The 23,617-nt window shown below is 48.8% G+C and overlaps 1 protein-coding gene across 1 annotated transcript; it reads left to right on the top strand.

Annotated features, from left to right (window-relative positions):
• Positions 1-16,541: 16,541 nt before the first annotated feature.
• Positions 16,542-23,516, top strand: FOSL1 (FOS like 1, AP-1 transcription factor subunit). Its single transcript, XM_081281896.1, has 4 exons — positions 16,542-16,841; positions 18,990-19,187; positions 21,560-21,667; positions 22,023-23,516. Exons 1-4 carry the CDS (start codon positions 16,740-16,742, stop codon positions 22,440-22,442), a joined length of 828 nt encoding a protein of 275 aa, XP_081138022.1. The 5' UTR covers positions 16,542-16,739; the 3' UTR covers positions 22,443-23,516.
• Positions 23,517-23,617: the final 101 nt, after the last annotated feature.

The raw sequence follows: 23,617 nt of genomic DNA, 5'->3' as shown, positions 1-23,617 counted from the left end.
AAAGGGGACTATGGGGCTGCCCCTCCCTGCCCACTCACAGTCTGCACCATCTTCCTCCCTTCTCTGGCTACCTTGACATGTGCCTGTTCCTGGCATTTCAATAAAACCCAGCTTGGGTCTGTGTCTTGAGTGTTTTTTAAAATACTGTTTTGGTGGTTAACTGCTTGGTTGCTGGGAAGAGGCTGGGCCAGGAGAGACTGCCCCCTGAAACCCCACTGCCTGCCCAGTAATCGGATATGCCTCACTGCCAACAGTGATCTCCCTTCTCCCTCTTTTCTTTTCCTTTTTTTTTTTTTTTTTTTTTTTGCAGTACTAGGAATTGAACCTAGGGGTGCTCTATCATGAAGTACATCCCCAACCCTTTTTGCTTTTTATTTTGAGACAGGTCTCACTAAATTGCTGAGGCTGGCCTTGAACTTGTGATCCTCCTGCTTCAGCCTCCTGAGTCATAAGAATTACAGGTGTATGCCACTGTGTCCAACAATGGTCTCCTTTTTCTGAGAACTTCTGAAAAGCCAGCCCTGATTCCTTTCATCCAAAAAGTCAGTTTTTCCATAAATCTGGGGTTGACCCAAGAAGTCCCAAGGGAACACTCCTACTCCCCAGGGTGCGTTTGTGTTTGTGTTTTCTTGGTCCTGGCAGTCCCAGACTGGGGCCCACCATTTGGTGAGCAGAGAATGTGCTGGATTTCAATCTCTCTTGGCTGGACAGTCTCTCTCAGTGAATAACCTATACAACCATAAGTGGAGTCTCCTGAGACTTTTCCATGTGTCCTCACCTCTGCTATCTATCACAAAAGCCACCGGTTCGTGAAGCACTTCCATCTACACCATTTAACTCTTAGGAACTCTTTAAGGGGACCACCATCCTGTTTTCAAGGAAATTGAGGTCAAGAGTGAAAGGGGTTTTCTCAGGATAATCCATTGAGTGGGCAGAGCTGGGACTTGGGTCCTGTTCTTTGTCTTCTTCAGGCAGAGTGTGGTCCTGGACCTAGAGGAGAAAATTTTGCCTGCCTTCATGCTTCACAACCCACAAAGCACATTTACTCACGGTCTCATGGGACACCTTGCTCCACTCAGGCTGCTGTAGCCTCTGGAAGCCTGGCTCCTGCATCTTCTGCCTACCCAACTCTACGCCTGGCCCTGCCTTGGTTGAGGGCCAGGGAATTTGGCAGGGCACCCCTCTGGATGCTGCTCTCGTGCCGAGCAGGAGCTGACTCAGCCTCCAGCAGCCTCACCAAGTTGGAATTTGGAGCAAGGGAGCGGAGATGCCACTGGGCTGACTGGGTGGAAGTGGCTGAGTCATGAGATGCTGGCTCAACCCCCTCCCCAGCTTCCTCCCCACCCTGAGCTTCCCCAGGGCTGAGTCCCCCCAGTCCAGCCTTGGGAAGTCCCCAGAACTGACCTTGGAATTGGAGCCTGTTGCCCTGCCTATCTCAGACCATCAGTGCTTTGTATTTGATTGAAGTGGGCCAAGGTTTGGACAGGCCATCATGGGTGCCTGTCCAAAGATGCCCAGGTGATATGGGCAGCCCTGGTTCTCCCATAACAGCGCGCCACACTCATCCCTGTTCTCCATCCCCCTGTCTCCATGGCCCTGCATTGGCCCTTTCCTCACCATCTCTTCCAAACAATGGCAACAGCCACTAGTTTGCCTCCTCTGTCTTCCCACACCTCCAGGTCTATGGACACTGCAGCAGAGCTGGCCATGCATCTGAACTGCTCAAAGTCCTTCCATGGCTCCCCAAGTCCTGTAAGAGTCCACTCTTCTGGGCTGGCATTGATCTGGCCCTCATCAGCTGCCCCAGCTTCCCTCGGACATCCCTACCTGCCCATGCTCACTCCACCAAAGCCAACTGACACTTCCTCACCTCTGGGCCTCGAGCCTTCCTCCTACTAGAACACCTGCTTTGTAGCCCTATCACGAGACCTTGTGGTTACTTATGTAATCACCTGATTGATGTCTGTCTCCTGCTGTACCCTAAGTCACCAAGACTGTGTGCTGTACAAAGCCAGGAACAGTGTCTAAATTTCAGCCCTGAGTTCACCTCTCCATAAATTATTAAACAAATGAAGAAAGTAATTAACTTGGAACCAGCTCCCTTTGTCCCCTCCCACTGCATCTCTCCCCTACTCCCTCCTCATCCTTGTTCTAGAATCGTGAGCTGCATGTGGTTTTCTTGCACACATTCTGACGTTCTAGCCTTTCTCACTTCTGTGCCTTTGCTAGGCATGCCGGTTCCTCACCCACTTTCCTAACTCCACATCTCAGACCTATAGACTCAGGGGTCATCCCTACAGGCCTTCTGCCACCTATCTTCACCCCAACTGTTCTAGCACATTCCTAGGTTCCCAGTATAGCCACCCACCTGTGGTATCCATCTTTTGTTTGTTTGTTTGTTCTAGGGATTGAACCCAGGAGTTTACCACTGAGCTACATCACCAGCCCTTTTAATTTTTCATTTTGAGACAGGGCCTCACTAAGTTACTGTAGCTGGGCTCAAACTTGTGATCCTCCTGCCACAGCCTCCAAAGTCACTGGGATTGCAGGTGTGTGCCACTTCACCCAGCTTTGTGGCTCCCATCTGCGCGTCCTGGATCCCTTGAGGGCAGTAGCAGCAGTTTACCTATCCTCCAGGGTATCCTCAGTACCCAAAATAGCACCCAGCCTAGCGGAGGAGTCAATAAACATTCTTTAATAAATAAACATTCTTGAATAAATGCATAGTTGAATGAAAGTTATTTTGTGTCTGTAGGCCTTAGTTTCCTCATTCTGTTGACAAGAGCCAAGTACTGGCTAAGTGTTTACTTGGATTACCTCACACAAGCTTCATTTGGCTTGGCTATTATGGCCATTTTGCAGAAAAAAACAGGTTCAGAGAAGTTCAGTAATTGACTCAAGGACACAGTAGGTGGCAGAGCCAAGATTTAAACCTGGTCATTTGCTCCAGAGCACCTGCAACACGATTGAGCCTTCATTGTATGGAAGTGATATTGGGGTGAGTGCTGCAGAAATCAATGAGATCCACTAAGGGCTTAGGATCAATTGGTAAAGCACACAGGTTGGGTCCTCAGAGACCTCTGGGAGATAGGCCAAGGCACATGGAGAGTCCCTTTGATACTGATGAAGAAACTGAGGTTCAGAGAGTGCAGCTACTAGGCAAGAAGGGTGTCCTGGGCCTACAGTGAGGGACTGCTCCCCTGTCGGTTCAAGACTCCCCAAAACCCACCCCTCAGGCTGGCAAGGCACTTGGCTGTATTCGGCCAGGTCCTGTCAATGTGGAGCAGGGAAGTGGCCAGGTTTGGGGTGGTCTGGCTAAACTTGGACAAGCCCCTGTGCTATGCTCCTTTTATAAAACCAAGGGAAGAATGACTGAGGCCAGGGAAAGAAGACCCTCCCCTCCTCCGCACTCACACATACAGTCCTCTACCACACACTGCAAACCCCCAGGTCCTGGAGAGGAGGCACCAAAAGGGCTGCTAGTGAGGGGAGACCCTGCTCGACCCCAGGACACAGTGGGCAGAATCAGGAGGACAGGAAACAGGGCTGGAGACACTCAACCAGAGATTTGGCAGGATTTGGGGGATTTTCCCGGTGGGGCAGCTGCACCCCACTCCCACCGACTGGGAGGGGCCCTGGCAGGGATGGGGATTGGCTCACACGGCTGATTCATCTGAGGAGGGAAACTCCCCACTTCTCTGACGTGCATCCCCAGGCAACAGGGTAAGCCTGAGGGCACCTGGCCGAGAAGCCCACCAACCCCATGGTTTTTTGGTTCCTGGCCTCCCAGGAAGACATAACAAACCCTAGACTAGACAGAGAGCCAGTCAGGCAGGGTGACAGGCCTTCAGGAGTTTTCCCAGGAAAGAAAACCAGAGACTATACAACCAGACTGAGGGCTGGACAGGGCCACCTCAGGCATCCTTTATTGCCCATTTTGTAGATGGGGAAACTGAGGCTCGGAGAGTAAGAGCAGACCTGCTCTGTGCCACTCACTTCACTCCTCACAGCCTTCCTTTCACTGATGGGAAACTGAGGACCAAAGATGTTAAGGAATTTGGCCAAGGTCAACATTAGAAATACTCTGGCAGCGGCCATCACTCCCAAGAGTGTTTTCCACAGCTTTGTAGCAAGAGGCTTTGCCCCTGGTCCCTGAGCAGCTCTAGCTCCTGGAGGCAAAGACTTCTCAGAGGCAAAGTCTGAATTGGTTTCTCTGGTCCCAGCTCTGTCCCCAGGGAACCCTGGAGGGTGGACAAGTCCTGCACCAGGCCTTGGCTCTCCCCCCTCAACTAAAGGGAGAAAGCGGGCTCCTACAGAAAAACCAGCCAAATCCTCTGAGGCCAGGAGAGGGCAGAGTCATTCCCGCCAGAATCTCTCCAGGGCTTTGACGTTTTTCCAAACCCCAATCCCTTCCTCCCAAGTCAGAACCTCCCTTTTCTGTCTCACCACCTGTCTTCCCCAGCACACCACACACCACACACCACACACACTCCATGCACACACATGCTCGCTGATTATCCTGCCTCTAGGCTCTGCCCGCAGGGAGACTGGGCTGGTCCTGCTTCCCTCTGCCCCAGGGTCAGCGGCTGGCTGGGTATCAGAGCAGGGCTGAGGGTTGAGCTTCTCTGAGGTGTGGCCAGGAGCCCATGCAGGCGAGCTCTGCCCCATTTGGCTCCTGCTCACATGACTCACCCCCTGGGCCCCCATGACTCAGTTTACACCGGTGCCTGGAGGTCCTCCCAGCTAGGGTGGGGCCCTTTACTGACCCAGCCCAGGCCCGCCAGCCTTCCATCCCAGGATGAGCGTTTCATCCCACTTCTGGCCCAGAGCAGGAGCTGGCACCCTCAGGGGACAGCAGGCCTGGGTCCTAAGAGGCTGGGAACAGGAAGTGGGGGCAGTCCTAGGTCTGAGGGTTTAGGATGAGCCCAAGAATGGGTGACAGGCTCCAATTATCCTGGACCTGGGTCTTCATGGAGCAGGAACCACTCTAAGACCCTTAAGGGGCCAGGACAAGTGGACAGGGCCATCCTGGACACTGATAGCAGAGGGAGTCACCCATCTTTCAAGAAAAAGGTTCACATGGCACAAAACATGACAGCAAGCAAATGCTTGAAAACATTCTTGGCTCCTGTACTGTAGGAATTCCTTGCTAACCATTGTCCATGCCTCACCTCATTTATTCTCCCAACAACCTTGAAAATTATGTTCAAGAATTTCCCTCTTTTTCAAAAGAGGAAACAGGCCTGGAGAAATTAAGGGCATTATCCAGGTTATCCAGCCAGAAAGCTTCCTCATTAACAAAAGGAGGGCTGTGAGGAGTGAAGTGAGTTAGTGCCTGGCACAGAGCAGGTCTGCTCTTACTCTCCGAGCCTCAGTTTCCCCATCTATGAAAAGGGTGATAAAGGATGCTTGAGGTGGCCCTGTCCAGCTCTCAGTCCCTGGTTTTTTCCTCTGGAGAAGCTGCTCCCTTAGCTCTGTTACCTGCCAGGCTGTCTCATGCGATTAATCCCTTCTGCCTCTGGAGCTGTTCAGACTGGAGCAGGGTGAGGGCCCTTTGGTCATCTCGACTCTCTCCATTAATACCTTGGGTTTGAAGGACTACGGTATTTATGATTTGCTGATGTGCAGGAGAAGCTGAGGCTCCCAGAGGGAAAGGGACCGTACTGAAATCATATAAAAATTGGAGACCCAGCCAGGGCTGGGACCAAGTCTCAGACACCCCACTGCCCTGGTTGGAGTGTGGCTGGTGCAGGAAAGAGAGGCCCAGACAAGAATGGGGATCCAAGAGCTGCCCCTGATGCCTGGTAGCATTTATTTATTTATTTATTTATTTTTAAATATTATTTATTTTTTAGCGGACACAACATCTTTGTTGGTATGTGGTGCTGAGGATCGAACCTGGGCCGCACGCTGCCAGGCGAGCGTGCTACCGCTTGAGCCACATCCCCAGTCCCTGCCTGGTAGCATTTAGCCCAGCCCCTTTCCCTCTCTAGAAAACTGAGATCTTCATCTGCCTCATTACACAGTGGCCTGAGGCTCAGGGGACATCAAAGGGTTGGACACACGTGGGTCAAGCAGCATCTGGAGACTTCAGAGGAATCTGCATCCATGATGATACCCAGTCCTGGCTGCAACCCCATCCACTATTGCCTCTTCTTCCACAGTCTTGTCCTCACCATATGGCTTCCCCTGACCACCAAGAACCTGGATGGCCAGGCCACACAGACCTTCTGTGTTCAGCAAGGGGCTCTATCCCTTCCTCTCCAGACTCCAGCCACATCCCTGTTTAAACACACCTTGGCCTCCTCATCCCCCAGCCCAGATCAAGCTCCTCGGAGGGCTCTTCAAGGCGCTGGCTTAAGCCTCACCAGCCCACCCTTCCAGCTCACCACCCAACACACATTCCACTGCATGCCCTGGACCTCAGCCACTGAGGCCTCTCCTCAGCCCACCCACAGGCCTTTGTGCCCACTGTCTCCAATCCCAGGAATGTCTCCCTTGACCTCCAGTCCTCCTCTGCTAGGAAATCTTTTCCCACTCACCCCAACCCCAGTTGGAAAAAATCTTTGGGGGGAGTCCAGGAATTCCCCAAGCGTTCTCTGGCTCCTGCCCCCAGCACTGTCTCCCAGGACTGTTTTCCCTAGTGTCTGACCACTCCTTGGGCTCTCAGTGCCTTGGGGCCAGGACCAGGTCTTTATCATCCCTTCCACTCCCCCACTCCAGGTCTGGCTCCATCCAACTTTTCATTCAGTTAATTCAGGCTGATGGGTATAAGAACTGTGGTATACCTGGGCGACAGGATGCTACTCCGCCATGAAAAGGAGTCCATGGGGCCACACACAGCATGGAGGAGCCTCATAGCCATGATGATGCGAGCCAGAAGCCACACATGAAAGCACGTGCCATGTGATTTCATTGGTGTGGAATTCTAGAAGAGACAAAACTAGTCTATGGCAACGAAAATGAGTCAAGTGATTTCCTGGGGTGGGGGCACTGACTACAAGGGGCAGAAGAGAACTTTCTGAAGGGAATGAAAATGTGCTCTATCTTGATTGGAATGTGGTTACCCGGGCACATGCATCTATCAAAACACATAATCAGTGTACTAGAAAGCGTGAATTCCATTGACTATTAAAGCAATTTTAACCATGTAGAGTTTTTGTTTGTTTTGTTGATTTTGAGATGGGGTCTTCTCATGTTGTTCAGACTGGTCTTGAACTCCTGGGCTCAATTAATCCTGCCTCAGCCTCCATATAGTCATATACCACTGTGCCTAGTCCCCACCCTGATTTTTTTTTTTTTTTTTTTTTTTTGGTACTGGAGATTTAACCCAAGGGTGCTTTATCACTGAGCCATATCCCCAGCCCTTTTTATTTTATTTTTTTAAAATTTTTATACAGGGTCTTGCCAAGGTGCTAAAGGCATTACTAAGTTGCTGAGGCCAGCCTTATACTTGCAATTCTCCTACCTCAGCCTTCTGAGTCACTGGGATTACAGGCGTGCACTGCCATGCCTGGCTTTTCTTTTTCTTTTTCTTTTCTTTTTTTTCAAGATTCATTCCCTTTATTTTATTATTTTAAGAGGAAGATCTATACATACTGAGTGGAAGGCTTTCCAACATAAACAAAAACATGCCAAGCACAGTGGCGCACACCTGTAATCCCAGCAGCTGGGAAGGCTGAGGCAGGAGGATCATGAGTTCAAAGCCAATCTCAGCAATTTAGCAAGGCACTTAGTAACTCAGCAAGACCCTGTCTCTAATTAAAAAAGAAAAAGGGGCCGGGGATGTGGCTCAGTGGTTAAGCACCCCTGGGTTCAATCCCCAGTACCAAAACAAACAAATAAAAACATACAAACACAAAAGCAGGGCTAGGGATATGGTTCAGTGGTAGAACTCTTGCTTAGCATGTGCAAAGCCCTGGGTTCAATCCTCACTACTGAAAAAATAGAGAGAGGACACAAAAGCAAAGAATAAAACAGGTTGTAGAACAGGCTACCTGTGTAAAACAAAACACAAGAAAGCTCACAGTGAAGGAGAAGGTTTCTCACCACACACGCTTTTGTAGCTTTTGGATTTTGATATATGTAAGTGTATTACCTAGTCAAAAGAGAAGTGTCACTAAAAATTTTAAATATAAAGAAAAACAAAAATCATGTTTTGAAATACTTTCTTCTCTGCATCTCCTTTTCATGGTCACCAACTTGAGAGATGCAGGTTATAGACACACATAGAGATAGACACATATTTCTCTCCAAAATGCAAAACCTTTAAAAACTATTCTGGGCAGAGGGAAAACAGTAATATCCTCCATAGTACCAGGGAAGTATATTGCCCAAGGGATTTAACCTAGGCTGGGCCTCAGGGAAGCCTTGCTGAAGAAATAGTGGGGGAACCCAGAGCAGGAGGATTGGAGCATGGAGCGGAGGAAAGGCAGCTCTGCAGAGGGACCAGCCTGTTCGAAGGTGAGAGGCTCAGTCCAACAGAGGCAGAGCTGTGAGCAGGAACTGAAAGAAGAGCCATAGGCAGCCGGAGTCCACCAGGTTTGAGAAGGCCTGAAATCTCATGTTGAGGATTCTGGATGCTTTCATTCCTTGACCTCTGGCTTTTAGCAAGTTGCTTAATTTCTCTGTTCCTTAATTTCCTAATCTGTAAAATGGGTGTCATATTATAAGATCATGATCTATTTCACAGGATTACATAAATTACTTTGAACGTTCTTGGTTCATCAGAGCTCAGTGAGAAGGAGCCTCCAATGTTATCCTCTTTGTTCTCCCAACCACCCCCCCAATCCACGTGCAACTTACAAGAGCACAGGACACAGCAAACATCCTCACTGCACCCCTTCCAGGCCTCAGGTCCTCCTGTGTGGCAATTCTAAAAATGCCGCACCCGAAGCAGAGGGTGAAATGGTCAGAATTTTATTTTATTTTTGCCATACTGGGGATTGAATCCAGTGGCACTCTACCATTGAGCTACATCCCCAGCCTTCTTTATTTTTTATTTTAAGATAGGATCTCACTGTGAAACAGATTTAACATTCCTAGTTTATATATGAATACATGACTTATGTAACTCCAGATCATATACAACCACGAAAACTCAAAGTTATACTCCATGCATATATGATATATCAAAATACATTCTACTGTCATGCATAACTAAAAAGGACAAATAAAAAATTTTAAAAATTAAAATCGAAAAATTTTTTTAAATAGTATCCTGCTAGATTGCCCAGGTTAGCCTCAAACTTGCAATCCTCCTGCCTCAGAATTTTAAAAAAAAATTTTTTAAAGAGAGAGAGAAGTTTTTTAATATTTATTTTTTAGTATTCGGCGGACATAACATCTTTGTATGTGGTGCTGAGGATCGAACCCGGGCCGCATGCATGCCAGGCGAGCGCGCTACCGCTTGAGCCACATCTCCAGCCCCCGAATTTTAAAAATTTTTTGTGACCATTTTCATGATTTAAAGACTTCCCTTGAAGCTGTGCTCAGTGACACACCTGTAATCCCAGCTACTTGAAAGGCTGAGGCAGGAGAATCTCAAATTCAAGTCCTGCAACTTACCTTGAGACTATGGGGGGACAGGGATTCCTTGAATATAAAAAATATAAAAGGAGAAGAGAAATATCTTTTTTAAAATTCCTCTGCTGCTGGGTGGGAAATGGAGAGAATGGTATGAGCTGTGACAAACATTCAGGAAAGAAAGGAATTTTAAGTGAATTAAAATGTCACCTCCAGCTGGTGCACACCTGTAATCCCAGAGGCTTGGGAGACTGAGGCACAAAGATTGCAAGTTCAAAGCCAGACTCAGCAACTCAGTGAGGCCATAAGCAATTTAGCAAGACCCTGTCTCAAAATAATAAGGGCTAGGGCTGTGGTTCAATGGTTAAGTGCCCCTGAGTTCAATTCCCCAGCACTCCCCACCCCCAGCAAAAAAAAAAAAAAAAAAAAAAAAGTCATCTTCAGGGTATAGAAGCAGGTGTAACTCAGTGGTAGAATGTGTACTTAGCATGAATTGGATCCCAAGCAAAAAATAAAAAAAGTTGTCTCCAGATGTGGAGCAGCTGGAATTCTTACCCAATGTTGGTGAAATGTACAATGTTACAGCCCCTTTGGAAAACTATTGGAGAGAATCAATTGAAGCCAAATACACACCTACCCAATGGCCCAACAACTCCCTCCCCAAGCATGACTCCAGGAGAAGTACTTGGAATTGAACACCAAAGGACATATCCAGAATGCTCACAGCAACTTTATTCATGAGAGCCCCAAATTGAAGAGACCCCCAAGTCAGTGGGAATAGAGAGACTGACTATGGAATATTTGTACAGCGGAATGCTCCACCATATTGGAAAAGACTGAGTTGCTGGTTCACCTGTCAATGGGACAATTCCACTGATATCTTGAGTAAAAGAAACCAGACCCGAAAGGGTGTACACAATACAGTTCCATTTATATGAAGTTTAACAATAGGAAAATCTGTGAAGATAGAAGTCAAACTAGTGTTTACCAGGCTGTGCCAGAGATGTAGCTCTGTGGGAAAGCACTTGCCTTAGCATGCATGGGTCCTGGGATCAATCCTGAGCATTGCAAAAAGGAAAAAAAAAATGCTTACCGCTGGGCAGGTGGCACATTCTGTAATCCCAACTACTCAGGAAGCTGAGACAGGAGGCCTTGCAAGTTTGAGGCCAACCTCAGCAACTTAGAAAGGCCTTCAGTAATTTAGCAAGATCCTGTCTCAAAATTAAAAATTAAAAATGACTAGGGATGTAGCTCGGCAGTAAAGCCCCCCCCGCCCAGGTTCAATTCCCAGTATCATAAACAAACAAAAAAATAAATAAATGTGTATATAAAATAAATTATTTATACATATTATTCATTTATATGTTACTATAGGTGGTTAGTGGTGACCCTGAGAGGAGCCTTCTCTGTTGCTGGAAACGCCCTCTGTCTTTGGGTGGTTGCTACATGGGTTTATATATATGTAAAGTCACTGAGCTTCCTGAGTACACTGGGCATGTGTGCTTTACTGTATGCATGTTATACTTTAATCAATGCCTTGATTTAAAAAAAAAAATTTTAGTTATACTCATGTATACACAATATTTTTATTTTTATGTGGTGCTGAGGATTGAAACCAGCGCCTCACACATGCAAGACCATCGCTCTGCCACTGAGCCACAACCCCAGCCCTCAACACCTTGATTTTAAGAGATAAAACATGGGGCTGGGGCTGTATCTCAGTGGTGGAGCACCTTCCTTGCACATGTGAGACACTGGGTTCGATCCTCAGCACCACATAAAAAAAAAAAAAAAAAAAAAAAACGAAATAAAAATAAAAATAAACATAAAAAAATAGATAAAACATAGGGATAAATCTTCATTATTTTGGACTTGGTAATCAATCATTAGATTTTCTACTGGAAGCACAAACAACAAAGGGGAAAGTAGATAAATTTGGCTTCACAAAAAATTTTAAACATTGGGGCTGGAGATATAGCTCAGTGGAGCACTTGTCTAGCAAGCCCAAGGCCCTGGGTTCGATCCCAGGCACACAAAAAAAAAAAATTAAAAAAAGTTAAACTTTTGCCACATGGAGGTGGTACACACCTGTAATACCAGTGACTTGAGAGGTTGAGGTAGGAGTATTCCAAGTTCAAGGCCAACCTCAGCAATTTAACAAGGCCCTAAACAATTTAGCTAGACCCTGTCTCAAAAAGGGCTGGAGATGCGGCTCATTGATGGAGTGTCCCTGGGTTCAGTCCCTAGCACCAAAAAAAAAAAAAAAAAAAAAAAAAAAATTACAAATGGGCAAAAAACTTGAGTAAACATCTGTCCAAAAATATACTGTATACGGAGACCAAGTAACACATGAAGGGCTGGGGTTGTGGCTCAGCGGTAGAGCACTCACCTAGCATGTGCGCACCCTGGGTTTGATCCTCAGCACCACATAAAAAATAAATAAAGGTATTGTGTCCATCTACAACTAACAAATAAATATTTTTTTTTAAAAAAAAGAAACACATGAAAAGATGGTAACTGCTAATTCTAGCTTCTCAGGAGGCTGAGCAGGGAGGATTTTGAGTTCAAGGCCAGCCTGAGTAACATAGTGAGATCTCATTCCCCAAAATAAAGTAAAGATATTCACTGATCATTAAGGGAATGTAAATCAAAACACAATGAGCAAAAAAAAAAAAAAAAACATAATAAGTTGGGTGCAGTTATGCACTTCTGTAATCACAGTGGCTCAGGAGACTGAGACAGGAGAATCAAGAGTTCAAAGCCAGCCTCAGCAACTTCAAGGCATTAAGCAACTCAGTGAGACCCTGTCTCTGAATAAAATACAAAATAGGGCTAGGGATGTGGCTCAGTGGGCAAGTGCCCTGAGTTCAATCCCCAGTACAAAAAAAAAAAAAAACTTCACAGCTCTAGAATGTTTTAAATTTTCTTAGATGTCTTTAATTTAAAAAACTAGGAACCAATAAGGATAGGCAAATATTTGGAGAAATCATAACTCTCAAACACTGATGGTGGAAAAGTAAAATGGTACAGCTACCTTGGGAAATAGTCTGGCAGCTTCTCAGACTGTTAGCTTATGACCCAGCAACTTAAGTAAATACTTAAGAAAAGTGAAAATGTATGTCCACACAAAAATTTGTATACTAAGGTCCATGGCAGAATTGCTCATGCTAGCCAAAAAGTGGAAATAAGCCAATGTCCATCAACTTACAAATATATAAACTATGGTATATTCATACCAGTGAACATTTGTGTGTGTGGGTGTGTGGGTGTGTATGTGTATCACACACACACCAGGAATTGAACAGGTGTGCTTAGCCACTGAGCCACATCCCCAGCCCTTTTTTTCATATTTCATTTAGAGACAGGGTCTCACTGAATTGCTTAGGGCCTCACTAAGTTGCTGAGACCGGCTTTGAACTGGCGATCCTCCTACCTCAGCCTCCCAAACCGCTGGGATTACAGATGTGTGCCACCATGCCTGGCAAAGAATATTATTCATCTATAAAAAGGAACAAAGTATTGACCCATGCTACAACATGAATGAACCTTGAAAACATTACACTAAGTGAAAAAAAGCCAAAAATGATAGGTCATATATTGTTATGATTCCATTTACAGAAATGTCCAGAATAGGCAAAGTCATAGAGACAGAAAATAGATTAAAGGTTACCAGGGGGTGGAGGAGGGGAGAAATTGGGAGTGATTACTTAATGGGAATGGGGTGTTTTTCTGGAGCGATAAAGTTTTGAAACCAGAGAGGTGCTTGCACAACATGGTGAACGCACTAAATGCCACGAAGTGTACCCTTTAAAATGGTTAATTGTATGTTACGAGAATTTCATCTCAATTAAAAAGTACACTTCAATTTAAAAAGAGAATGGAAACTGAAAAACATAAACATCACCTCCAACGCACCCTTGACCCTGAGAACCTACAAGATGCCTGGCACACACCTCTATTATTTCTTTGGCCTCACTGCAGCCCTGGAAGCAGGGGATTCTCTGGGCTCTGAGAGGAGAAGAGATGGAGCCAGGATCAAGGGGCAGCTGCAGGGTCTTTCAACTCCCGGTGTCCCAGACTCACAGCAACCTTGAGGCCTCCTGGGCTTCTCTTCTGGCTCCCTGGGTAAGAGTTGGTGAGGTCAGGCACCAGGAACGCCTGTGTGGCCACAAAGCAGGAGTTAATGACTGAGGAGCTTGGAATGTGCTGCCTCTGAAAGGGCCTCCTTGTGGCTCCACTGACGGTTAGAGCAGGAAGGGACTTTCAAAGTCATGTAATCACACACACACACACACACACACACACACACACACACAATTTGAGACAAGAGTCCTGCTCAGCCAGCCATCCCAGACTACTTGGGGAGGGGCCAGGGTGATATTCCTGTGTCAGGTGGGTGGGTACTGTCAAGGCTGACCCTCTATGACAAGCCTCACATGTGTCAGTGACTGGCTGCCTGTGTCACCCCTGACCTGTTCAGCTTGGGCTCAGCCAAGGAGTCCAGATATCCATATGAGCATGTAGGTGTGTATGTGTGTAAACATACATGTGATCAGAGTCCCAAAGGCTGCTCCTGCTGGGGTTTTTTATTCATATATGAATTTATTTTCATAATTATTTGTCAAACTCTTACTATAAACTGTCCTAAGCATGTGACACTATTTTGTTTTTATCCCATGTCTTCATTTTATTTATTTATTTATTGGAGGGGGTGTGCCAGGGATTGAACTCAGGAACACTCGACCACTGAGCCACATCCCCAGCCCTATTTTGTATTCTATTTAGAGACAGGGTCTCACTGAGCTGCTTAGTGCCTCGCTTTTGCTGAGACTGGCTTTGAACTCGAGATCCTCCTGCCTCAGGCTCCCAAGCTGCTGGGATTTCAGGTGTGCGTCACCGTGCCTGGCTCATGTCTTCATTTTACCGATGGGGAAACAGAGGCTCAGAAAGATTGAGTGCTTCATGTAGGTCATACAACATAGCAGCCTACCCAGATTTCAAACCCAGAACCCCGAGTTCCAGAGTTGTCTGACTTCAGCATTCATGTTCTTCCCATGGGTCCCATTATCTCAAAAACACTATCTCTGTCTGTGTGCCTCTCTGTCATTCACACACACAAACACACACACTGTATTTCTCATTCTGGTAAACTGCTGTGTTTTCTTTTTAGAGGAAGACAAGCATTGAGTAGAACCAGGGCAAGGGAGGGGCACTAGGCTGGTAAGCACCTTCTGAGTTCACAGCACTTTACAGCTTACAAAGCACTTTCACATTTGTGATCTCATTTGATCCTACAGCAGCCCTATGAGGTCAGCAGGGAGGCCCAGATGGGACTGGGGCTCAGGGAAGGTAACCTGCCCAGGGTCACACAAACAGAAAATGGTAACCTTGAGACTAGAACCTCAGGGCCAAGCTGTCCTCCTGTCTTAAAGTCCTGAGGGCACCCACAGACCCCTGGCCGCTGCTTTCCAGAAAGGCAGCCTGGGACCACCACCACCATTGCTCCCTATGGTCCCAGGCAAGACTGGAGCTGTCAACAGGAAGTATCAGTGGAAAGCAGGAAAGTTCAACTCTTGGGGCTGGGGATGTGGCTCAAGCGGTAGCGCACCACATACCAACAAAGATGTTGTGTCCACCGAGAACTAAAAAACAAATATTAAAAATTCTCTCTCTCTCCTCACTCTCTCTTTTTTTTTTTTTTTTTTTTAAAAAGGCCTTGACGGAGGGAGTTTGTCTCCTTTAAAAAAAAAAAAAAAAGAAAGAAAGTTCAACTCTCTTTTTGTAGTTGTGTGACCAGGGCAGCTCCTTACTCTTTCTGGGTCTCGATTTCTTTATCTATAAAATGGGAGGAAATAGGGAGGGAGGTTAGGTTGGTCCTTTCAGCACTGACATTCTGCACACGTGGAAAGCTGTCCCTGAAGCTTTGAGGGCTTTGAAAACTTGCCTGAGCCTAGGCCTGGAGCTCCCACAGCCCTGAGTTGTCCACCTCACTTAGTGAACAACTCTCAGCCTCAGTTTTCCATCTGAAAAATGGGGATAATGATGGTACCTACCTCCCAAGGATATTTGGCCAGGGCCTCTCATTCATGCAGACTTTTGACATGCTCCAAGACTGGCTACACACAATTCCAGAATACCATTGGCAGTCAAGAAGTTGGCATTTAGGGCCGAGGTTGTGGCTCAGTGGTAAAGCGCTCACTTTGCTAGAACATGCAAAGCCCCGGGTTCGATCCTCAGCACCACATAAAAATAAATAGATAAACTAAAGGTATTGTGTCCAACTAAACTAAAAAACAAATATTAAAAAAATAAAATAAAAAGAAGTTGGCGTTCAGCAGACCTCAGGACTCCTGTGTCCTACTGCAGGTTCCCACTGCCTGTAGGAGCGCTGAATTAAAAAAACGATGGTTGCTCCTGAAATGAGCCTGAGTAACCCAATTGTATTTCGTTGTATTTGTGAGCAGATCAGAGCATCACCTTGTTTATTGTAACCCATAGCTTTTGTAACCCTGGTTTGTCATTTATTCATTTTACAGTAGCTGGAGCCTTAAAACAATGCCAGTGGAGGGGGCCTCAAGGTGAAACCCTGGGTGGCGGTAGGGATGGTTCCTGGCATAGAAATAAACATCTAGTAAATAATCATTATCATCCATCACATTAGTAATTCACTTTACAGTTTCCAGGCAGCTTTCACCTTCTCCGTCCTATTTTATGAAAGCAGAAACTGAGGCCAGCCCAGGCTGGGAGCGGACTGGGGGCGCGGGCCGCGGCGCCAGCAGCCGGCTCGGGATCCGTGCTCTGGGCGGGACCCGGCGGGGCGCCAAGCTCCGGGCAGGTGCGTAAATCCGCGGGGGAATCCTCCACTCCACCTGGGCGCGGCGAGGAAATTGCACCATGTATGGGCAGCTACGTCAGAGGGGGCGGGCCCGCCGTGGTGGCTGGGGGACGCCAAAGGCAGCCCCTTTTCCGAAGGAAAGTCGGCTGTTGACTGTAGGATGGGTGGAAAAGTTCGGTGCCGACCAGTGAAAGGCGGCGCGTCTGGAGAGGTGGGGCCCCGAGGTGACCTGCGCCGCCTCGAAACGCCCCCACCCCCCGCAGTCCAAGTGGTTCCGCCCGAGAACTTTTCATTCATAAAAAGAAAAGACTCTGCGAGGCGCGAGTGAGTCAGAACCCCTGCCGCCGACGCGGACCCCACAGAGCAGCCAGCCCAGGGCATGTACCGAGACTTCGGGGAACCCGGACCGAGCTCCGGGGCCGGCAGCGCGTACGGCGGTCCCGCGCAGCCCCCCGCCGCGGCGCAGGCAGCAGCTCAGCAGGTGAGAGGCGCCGGAACCCGCGGTCCCAGGGTGGACAACGCTTGGGACGCCGGATCGGTTCCGGTACATCCCGGGCTAAGGCCGGGACCGGGAGTAGGGACGGGGTTCGGGGGCCAGAGACGAGGATCCTGCCCATTCTCTGCCTTCCAGGGGCCAATTTTCCCCAATACCCAGGGGAACGCGCGCTATGTGCGCGAAGGAGATCTGCGAACGCCCCCTTCGTTCGCCTGCCCCCTGCCCACTCGCTGCCTGTCTCTATCCCTCAGTCTTCGTTACGGTCTTTCTTTCCTCCTGTTCACCGCTATTTTTTTTCCCACCTGCCTCACCCTGCCCAACACAGGGTCAACTGAGCTCTCCATCTCAGGCTGAATTCCTGGGATCCCGGGGCTGGGCTGTGGGGATGTCCCGTCATAGGAGGGAGACGGGGTCCAGGAGAACCAGCCTGGACAGAGTGGGGAATCCTTGACAGTCTGTCTATGACCGTCCGTGTGTCTGTCCATTTGTCCGTCCTTCTCTACCGCGTTGACAAATCACTATCCCTTTCTCTGCGTAGTGGACCCCATGGGCCTGACAGTGGAATATAATGGGTTCTGGGAGAGTGGCTTTCCACCTCTATGCCGGACCGGCAAATAGCGCGAGGTGCTGGGACGTACACCGGGTCATGCAACTGGCAACTCCCGCGTCCCCGACTCTCGGCACCGACGGCGCCCACTGCCCACTGGAGAGACCCGGGAGGCTGCAGGTGCCCATTTCCTGTCGAGGGGCTATGAGCACGTGTCGCCAAGGGGAGGGAAGAGCTGCGTTCATTCCGCCGACTCACGGCGGGCGGCCGAGTCACGGCATCTGAGTCACCCCGGGCGCCCCTCCCTTCCTGGCCCCTAGCGGCCCGGGCCTGGACAACCTCGGGAGCAGGAGATGCCGCTGGCGGTTCCTTGATCCCGGAACTAGGGTCACTGGCCCGCTGGGTCCGCACCTCTGAGCCAATGCCACCGTGGTCGGGACTTGCCTGGGCTTGTGGAGCGCTTCCTAGACAGCTGGGCGCCCACACCCAGGACCCAGCCACAGGGCTGTAACCCAGTTTTCTTCACAGAGCATTGAATCCACATCCCAACCCACTCCTCAGATTTCAAGCTGAAAGGGAATGGTCACAGGCAACAGGGGTCGCTAATATGGGCGCTTCCTGTGGTGGTGCTCTCCACCGCATTTACCATATTTCATAGATTCTAAAACCCCATAGTTAAACAACAACAACAACATTATTTTGTGCCACTAAATTTTTAAAACTTTCTTTTTTTTTATAATGCTAAATCTTTTTTTTTAATATTTATTTATTTATTTTAGTTCTCAGCAGGCGAACACAACATCTTTGTTTGTATGTGGTGCTGAGGTTCGAACCCGGGCCGCACGCATGCCAGGCGACTGCGCTACCACTTGAGCCACATCCCCAGCCCTTTTTAAAACTTTCAATTGTGATTTCAGAGCTATTAAAGCTCTGCTGCTTCGAATCAATAAAATGCTCTAATCTTTACCTATAATATTTAAAATGAGGAAACTGAGACACATTGAAATCAAATAACTTGCCCAGAATCACAGTCAGTAAATGTCTGTAGAATTGGGACCAGATGAATTCAGAACAGTGGCTATTGCCCATCACAGCCTCTCAGCATTGGACACCTGCCATCTGCCACTTACTAGACTCTGTGACATACATTCCTATAGCCACACTGGGAGCTAGGACTGTAATTCTCCTCTTTGTTCCAGTGGGTGCAGAAGTAGGTAAGAGCCCAGCCACTTGGGCTCAGATCCCATTTCCTACTTAGTGGCTGTGTGTTTGTGGACAACTGTTCTCCTGTCTGAAAATGAAGATACTATTGTGCCAATTCTATGAGTCACTAGAACAATGCTGAGCAGTTCACGCTTGAAAATTAACTCTGATGGGGAAACAAAGGCATGGAGAGGCTGTGTGACTGCCCAAAGACACACAGCTCATGAACAAGATTTGCCACCAAGTCAGTTTCTCTGATTGCCAAACTGTGCTATTTCTAGTTTCCCAGAACCGGTATGTGCATTGACAGTGGACAGCAGTGTGGACTCTGTCCTCTGGAAGGCCCTCGATACATCCCTGAACCTGTGTTTCTTATCCCTCAGAAGTTCCACCTTGTGCCAAGCATCAATGCTCTGAGTGGCAGCCAGGAATTGCAGTGGATGGTACAGCCTCATTTCCTGGGGCCCAGCAGCTACCCCAGGCCTCTGACCTACCCTCAATACAGCCCCCCACAACCCCGGCCAGGAGTCATTCGGACCCTTGGGCCACCTGCAGGGGTTCGTCGCAGGCCCTGTGAACAGGTAAGAAGCCAAGGTGTTGTGCTGGTTCTGATTGCCCACAGGAGTGATAGGGTACAGGGGACAAGCTCTTTCTAGAAAGGAGAACTCAGGTTTAGAAGAGGGAAGGCAGTGTCACTGGTGACTTCTGCCCAAGTCAGAGAGTGATAGGAGTCCAGGGGGAGGCTCAGATAGTAAAGAGATCACTTCTGGATCAGGGGATGCTCCCCATGGAGGGCAGCATTCTAGCATGAAAGGAGGATAGGATTTGCACAGGCAGAAGCCATGCAGGAGCAAGAATGGAGGAGAAAGAGTATAAGGCTTGCCTGTGGAAAGATGGGAGGGTCTCTTCACTGCTGATATACATGAAGAGGTGGGCTAATGCAGTCTATATAGTGGGGCAGGGGGAATGGGAACAAGAAGGTTTGCTACTTTCCAGGTCTCGAGGTTTCCTATCTCATTTAATCCTCACAAAAACCCTTTGGGGGGGTACTTTGGTTTTATAATTTTCCAGACAAGAAAATGAAGGCACAGTGAGGTATTCACTTGCCCAAGATCATACAAGTAGTGAGTGATGAGACAGGACTGGCTTTAGCCCCAGGTCTACACAACTCTAGAGTCAGATCTGACCACTGACCCACACTGTGTCACTGGGAGCTGACAAAAGATTCCAGGAAGAGGGAACTAAGAGTTCTGGCTTCCCCAAAATAAATGAATGAGACATAAAGGGTCTTTAAGGAGGCAAATGCTCTTTTTTTCTTCCTGGGCATATGAGACAATAGTGAGGTGAGGTTTCCACATTTAAAAGTCTCCTCTGAACACTGGGTAGAGGTTAGGGAGGGAGGGTGGAACCCTGGAAGATATGTGATTTGCCATGGGTGCATGTGGCCACACCTTTGTAACCAACTAGGGAAGGGAACTGGAGCATGAGCCACAGAGACAGGCAAAGGTAACCACTCCTGTGCTTCCTTCTTTTGTCCCTGTCCTGAGTGTGACCCTTTGATCCTGGGTACTACTGGGTTGGGGCTGAGCTATGAGTGGGGTCTTCCTGAGGGAGGGGGCCTCCATCAGTTGGCTTCTCATTCATTGTAAGTAGTGAGGGAATAGATAATAATTCCTGTTCCAGAACATAAACATATTATTCATCCTCTCTGGGCTTCAGTTCCTTACAAGGGAAATTTGATACGAATATATGTAGGGGACAGGCATAGGGACCCACACCTGTAATCTCAGCAACTAGGGAGGCTGAGACAGGAGGATCTCATATTCAAGGCCGGCATGAACGACTTAGTGAGACCCTGTCTCAGAATAAAAAATAAAAAGGGCTGAGAATGTAGCTCAGTGGTAAAAAGTATCCCTGGGGCCTGGGCGCAGTGGTGCAGGCCTGTAATCCCAGCAGCTTGGGAGGCTGAGGCAGGCAGAACTTGAGTTCAAAGCCTCCCTCGGTGGGGAGGTGCTAGGCAACTCAACAAGACCCTGTTTCTACATAACATATAAAAAAGTGCTGGGGATGTGGCTCAATGGTTAAGTGCCTCTGGGTTCAATCCCAGGTACAAAAACAAAAACAAACAAACAAACAAACAAAAAAAACCCCACCACCACCAAAACATCCCTGAGTTCAATCTCTAGTATAAAATGCATACATATGGACATATACACACACATATGCATGCATGCTGGAGGATGTCGCTCAGTGGTACAGCACTTGCCTACCATGCACCAGGCCTGGGTTCAGTCCCTAGCTCTCCCCCCCCCCCCCGCAAAAACAAACAAACAAACAAAGCCTACAAACCTAAATAAAGTGTTTAGATGGTATACAGAAGGCTCCCAATAAAGAGCCTTCAGCAGGGGCTGGGGCTATAGCTCAGTGGTAGAGTGCTTACCTAGCACATGTGAGGCCCTGGGTTTGATCCTCAGCCCCACATACAAATGAATAAATAGAATAGAGATACTAAAAAAAAAAAAAAAAAAGCCTTCAGCAGCACTCATGAGCCCCACTAAGGCGTCACTGTTCCTGCAGGAAGAGATTTGTCCTACCAGAGATCCAAAAGGACAAGGGTCCTGGGAACAGGGATAATCCTGACCTAGGGGCTCAGAAGATAAAAGTTCACTTCTTGCTGGGCTTCATGGAGGCGAGGGCTTCTGAGTTTGGTCCTGGGAGATGAGAAGGGTTAAGTTTTGTGGGAGGCGAGGGCATTTCGGTAGAGAAATAGGCACTGAAGCTAGGGGTGAGGAGGATTTGCGCCTGAGTACGGAGAACCAGTCCGAGTGTGGTGGTCACTACATCGCAGGTTGAGGGTTGTGACCCCGCGCTGCCGTGCCCTCCGCAGAGGGCGAGTTCCAGGCGGCGGGTGGCGCGGGACCCCCTCACTGACGCCCCCATCCCCTCCCTTTAGATCAGCCCCGAGGAGGAAGAGCGGCGGCGAGTGAGGCGCGAGCGGAACAAGCTGGCCGCGGCCAAGTGCAGGAATCGCAGGAAGGAACTGACTGACTTCCTGCAGGCGGTGAGCACTGGTCGATTTAGGGGGCAAAGGGACCCTGATCCCAGGTCCGCGGGACCCCAGTACATTAGCCCCCATGCCCCATCCTAGCTCCTTGGCCTGCGAAAAGGACGAGGACAAGGTAATTAAAAATTAGTTGCAGCACGCTTCTCAACAGAGACCAAATGAAGCCAGCTGACAATTTCCTAAGAAGCCCTGGGCCTGATGGGAGTCATGCCCGTGCCCATTTTCTCCCAGGGGCTTATGGGAGTTGCAGTCCAGATTTGCAGGGAACTTCCAAACCCCTGCTTTCCCCCAACCTCCCTCCAGGGGAGGCTTTGGGGGTCTTCAGTCCTCATCTTCTCCTAACCCTCTATAGGAGACTGACAAACTGGAGGATGAGAAATCTGGACTGCAGAGAGAGATTGAAGAGCTACAGAAGCAGAAGGAGCGTCTGGAGCTGGTGCTGGAAGCTCACCGCCCCATCTGCAAAATCCCAGAGGGAGACAAGGAGAGGGACACAGGCTGTACCAGCAGTACAGGGGGCACCAGCAGCTCACCAGCCCCCTGCCGCCCTGTACCTTGCATCTCCCTTTCCCCAGGGCCTGTACTTGAACCTGAGGCCTTGCACACCCCCACACTCATGACTACACCCTCTCTGACCCCTTTTACCCCCAGTCTGGTCTTCACCTATCCCAGCACCCCTGAGCCCTGTGCCTCAGCTCATCGAAAGAGTAGCAGCAGCAGTGGAGACCCATCTTCTGACCCCCTGGGTTCTCCCACCCTCCTCGCTTTGTGAAGCACCCAGCGCCATCCCCTGCAGGTGCTATCCTAGTCAACATCTCCTTTTCCCCCCATTAGTCCAGCTGGCCTGGACCATATCCCATGCCCAATACCAGCAGGTTCTTCTCCATCCTTCCAGATGAGACTGAGCATATTTTGCTTTGCAGTAGAACCAGCCTGGGGCCACCAAAGCTGCCCACTGTTTCTCTAGAGCTGGCCTCTCCATCACAAGTTGCACTAAATCAGAAACAAAATATTTCCCATTTATGACAGAGAAACTCTGGCAGCTCCTAACCCCTTCTAGACCACACCTACTATACTCCATTATCCTGTAACCCAGCCAACCCTAACCCCTGACAGAAGGTGCTGTTTTACCAGCCTAGAACACTAATTCACCCAGCCCACTGCCAGCAGCTCCAGGTGATTGGACCAGAGCATTCTGCCAGCCCCTCCTGAATGGCACAGCTCAGGAGGTGTCAGAGGCTTCTGTGATGAGCTGACTTGCAGCCCCCAGCTCTGAGAAGCCCTTAGCTCCAGGAAATCCAAGCCTCCCAGAGAGGGCAGCTGCTATTTATTTTCCTAAAGAGAGTATTTTTATACAAACCTGCCAAAATGGAATAAAAGGCTTGAAGCTTTGGCCTGGATGCATGGTTGGATCCAGATGCTTTTAAAGAGACAATTTGGGGTAAGAAGTTCTAGGTTCTGATCTCAGCTCCTGACTCACTGCAGTGACTTTGGTCATATTCTTGGCCCTCAACTGTCTTATCTGATAAATAGGGTTATGTATGCTCTGCCTCATCTCCAGGACCAAGAGGTGAGAATGACGTAGGGTGCAAGCTAAGATCCTAATTTCTCCCCCTGGGGGCCCACAGTGCTCCTGCGTGCGCCACAGGGGGCGCTGTTATGCCCCCTCCACTTTCCGAGGAGCCGGTCAGTGGATTCTAGGTCCCCAACACCTGCTTCCTGCCCCATTGTCTTGGACAGGAAGGAGCCGGGATGGGAGCTGGAGCCACTTCAGGGGGCTGATTACAGCCTATCCGGGCAACCAACGGGGGGGGGGGGGCGGGAGACAGTGGAGTAAGACCTTTCTGCATCCCACCCCAGTGGATCCCCAGTAATGCGGGAAGTAAGCCACCTTAGTTCTGAAGCAGTCCCTCTAGAAGGGAATGATACCCCGTCTTAGCGTTCCCT

This window comes from Spermophilus citellus (assembly GCF_964194105.1).
Source record: "Spermophilus citellus genome assembly, chromosome: 2".
Taxonomy (NCBI): domain Eukaryota; kingdom Metazoa; phylum Chordata; class Mammalia; order Rodentia; family Sciuridae; genus Spermophilus; species Spermophilus citellus.
The sequence above is the reverse complement of the archived record's forward strand: the minus strand, read 5'-3'. Positions and strand labels throughout refer to the sequence as shown.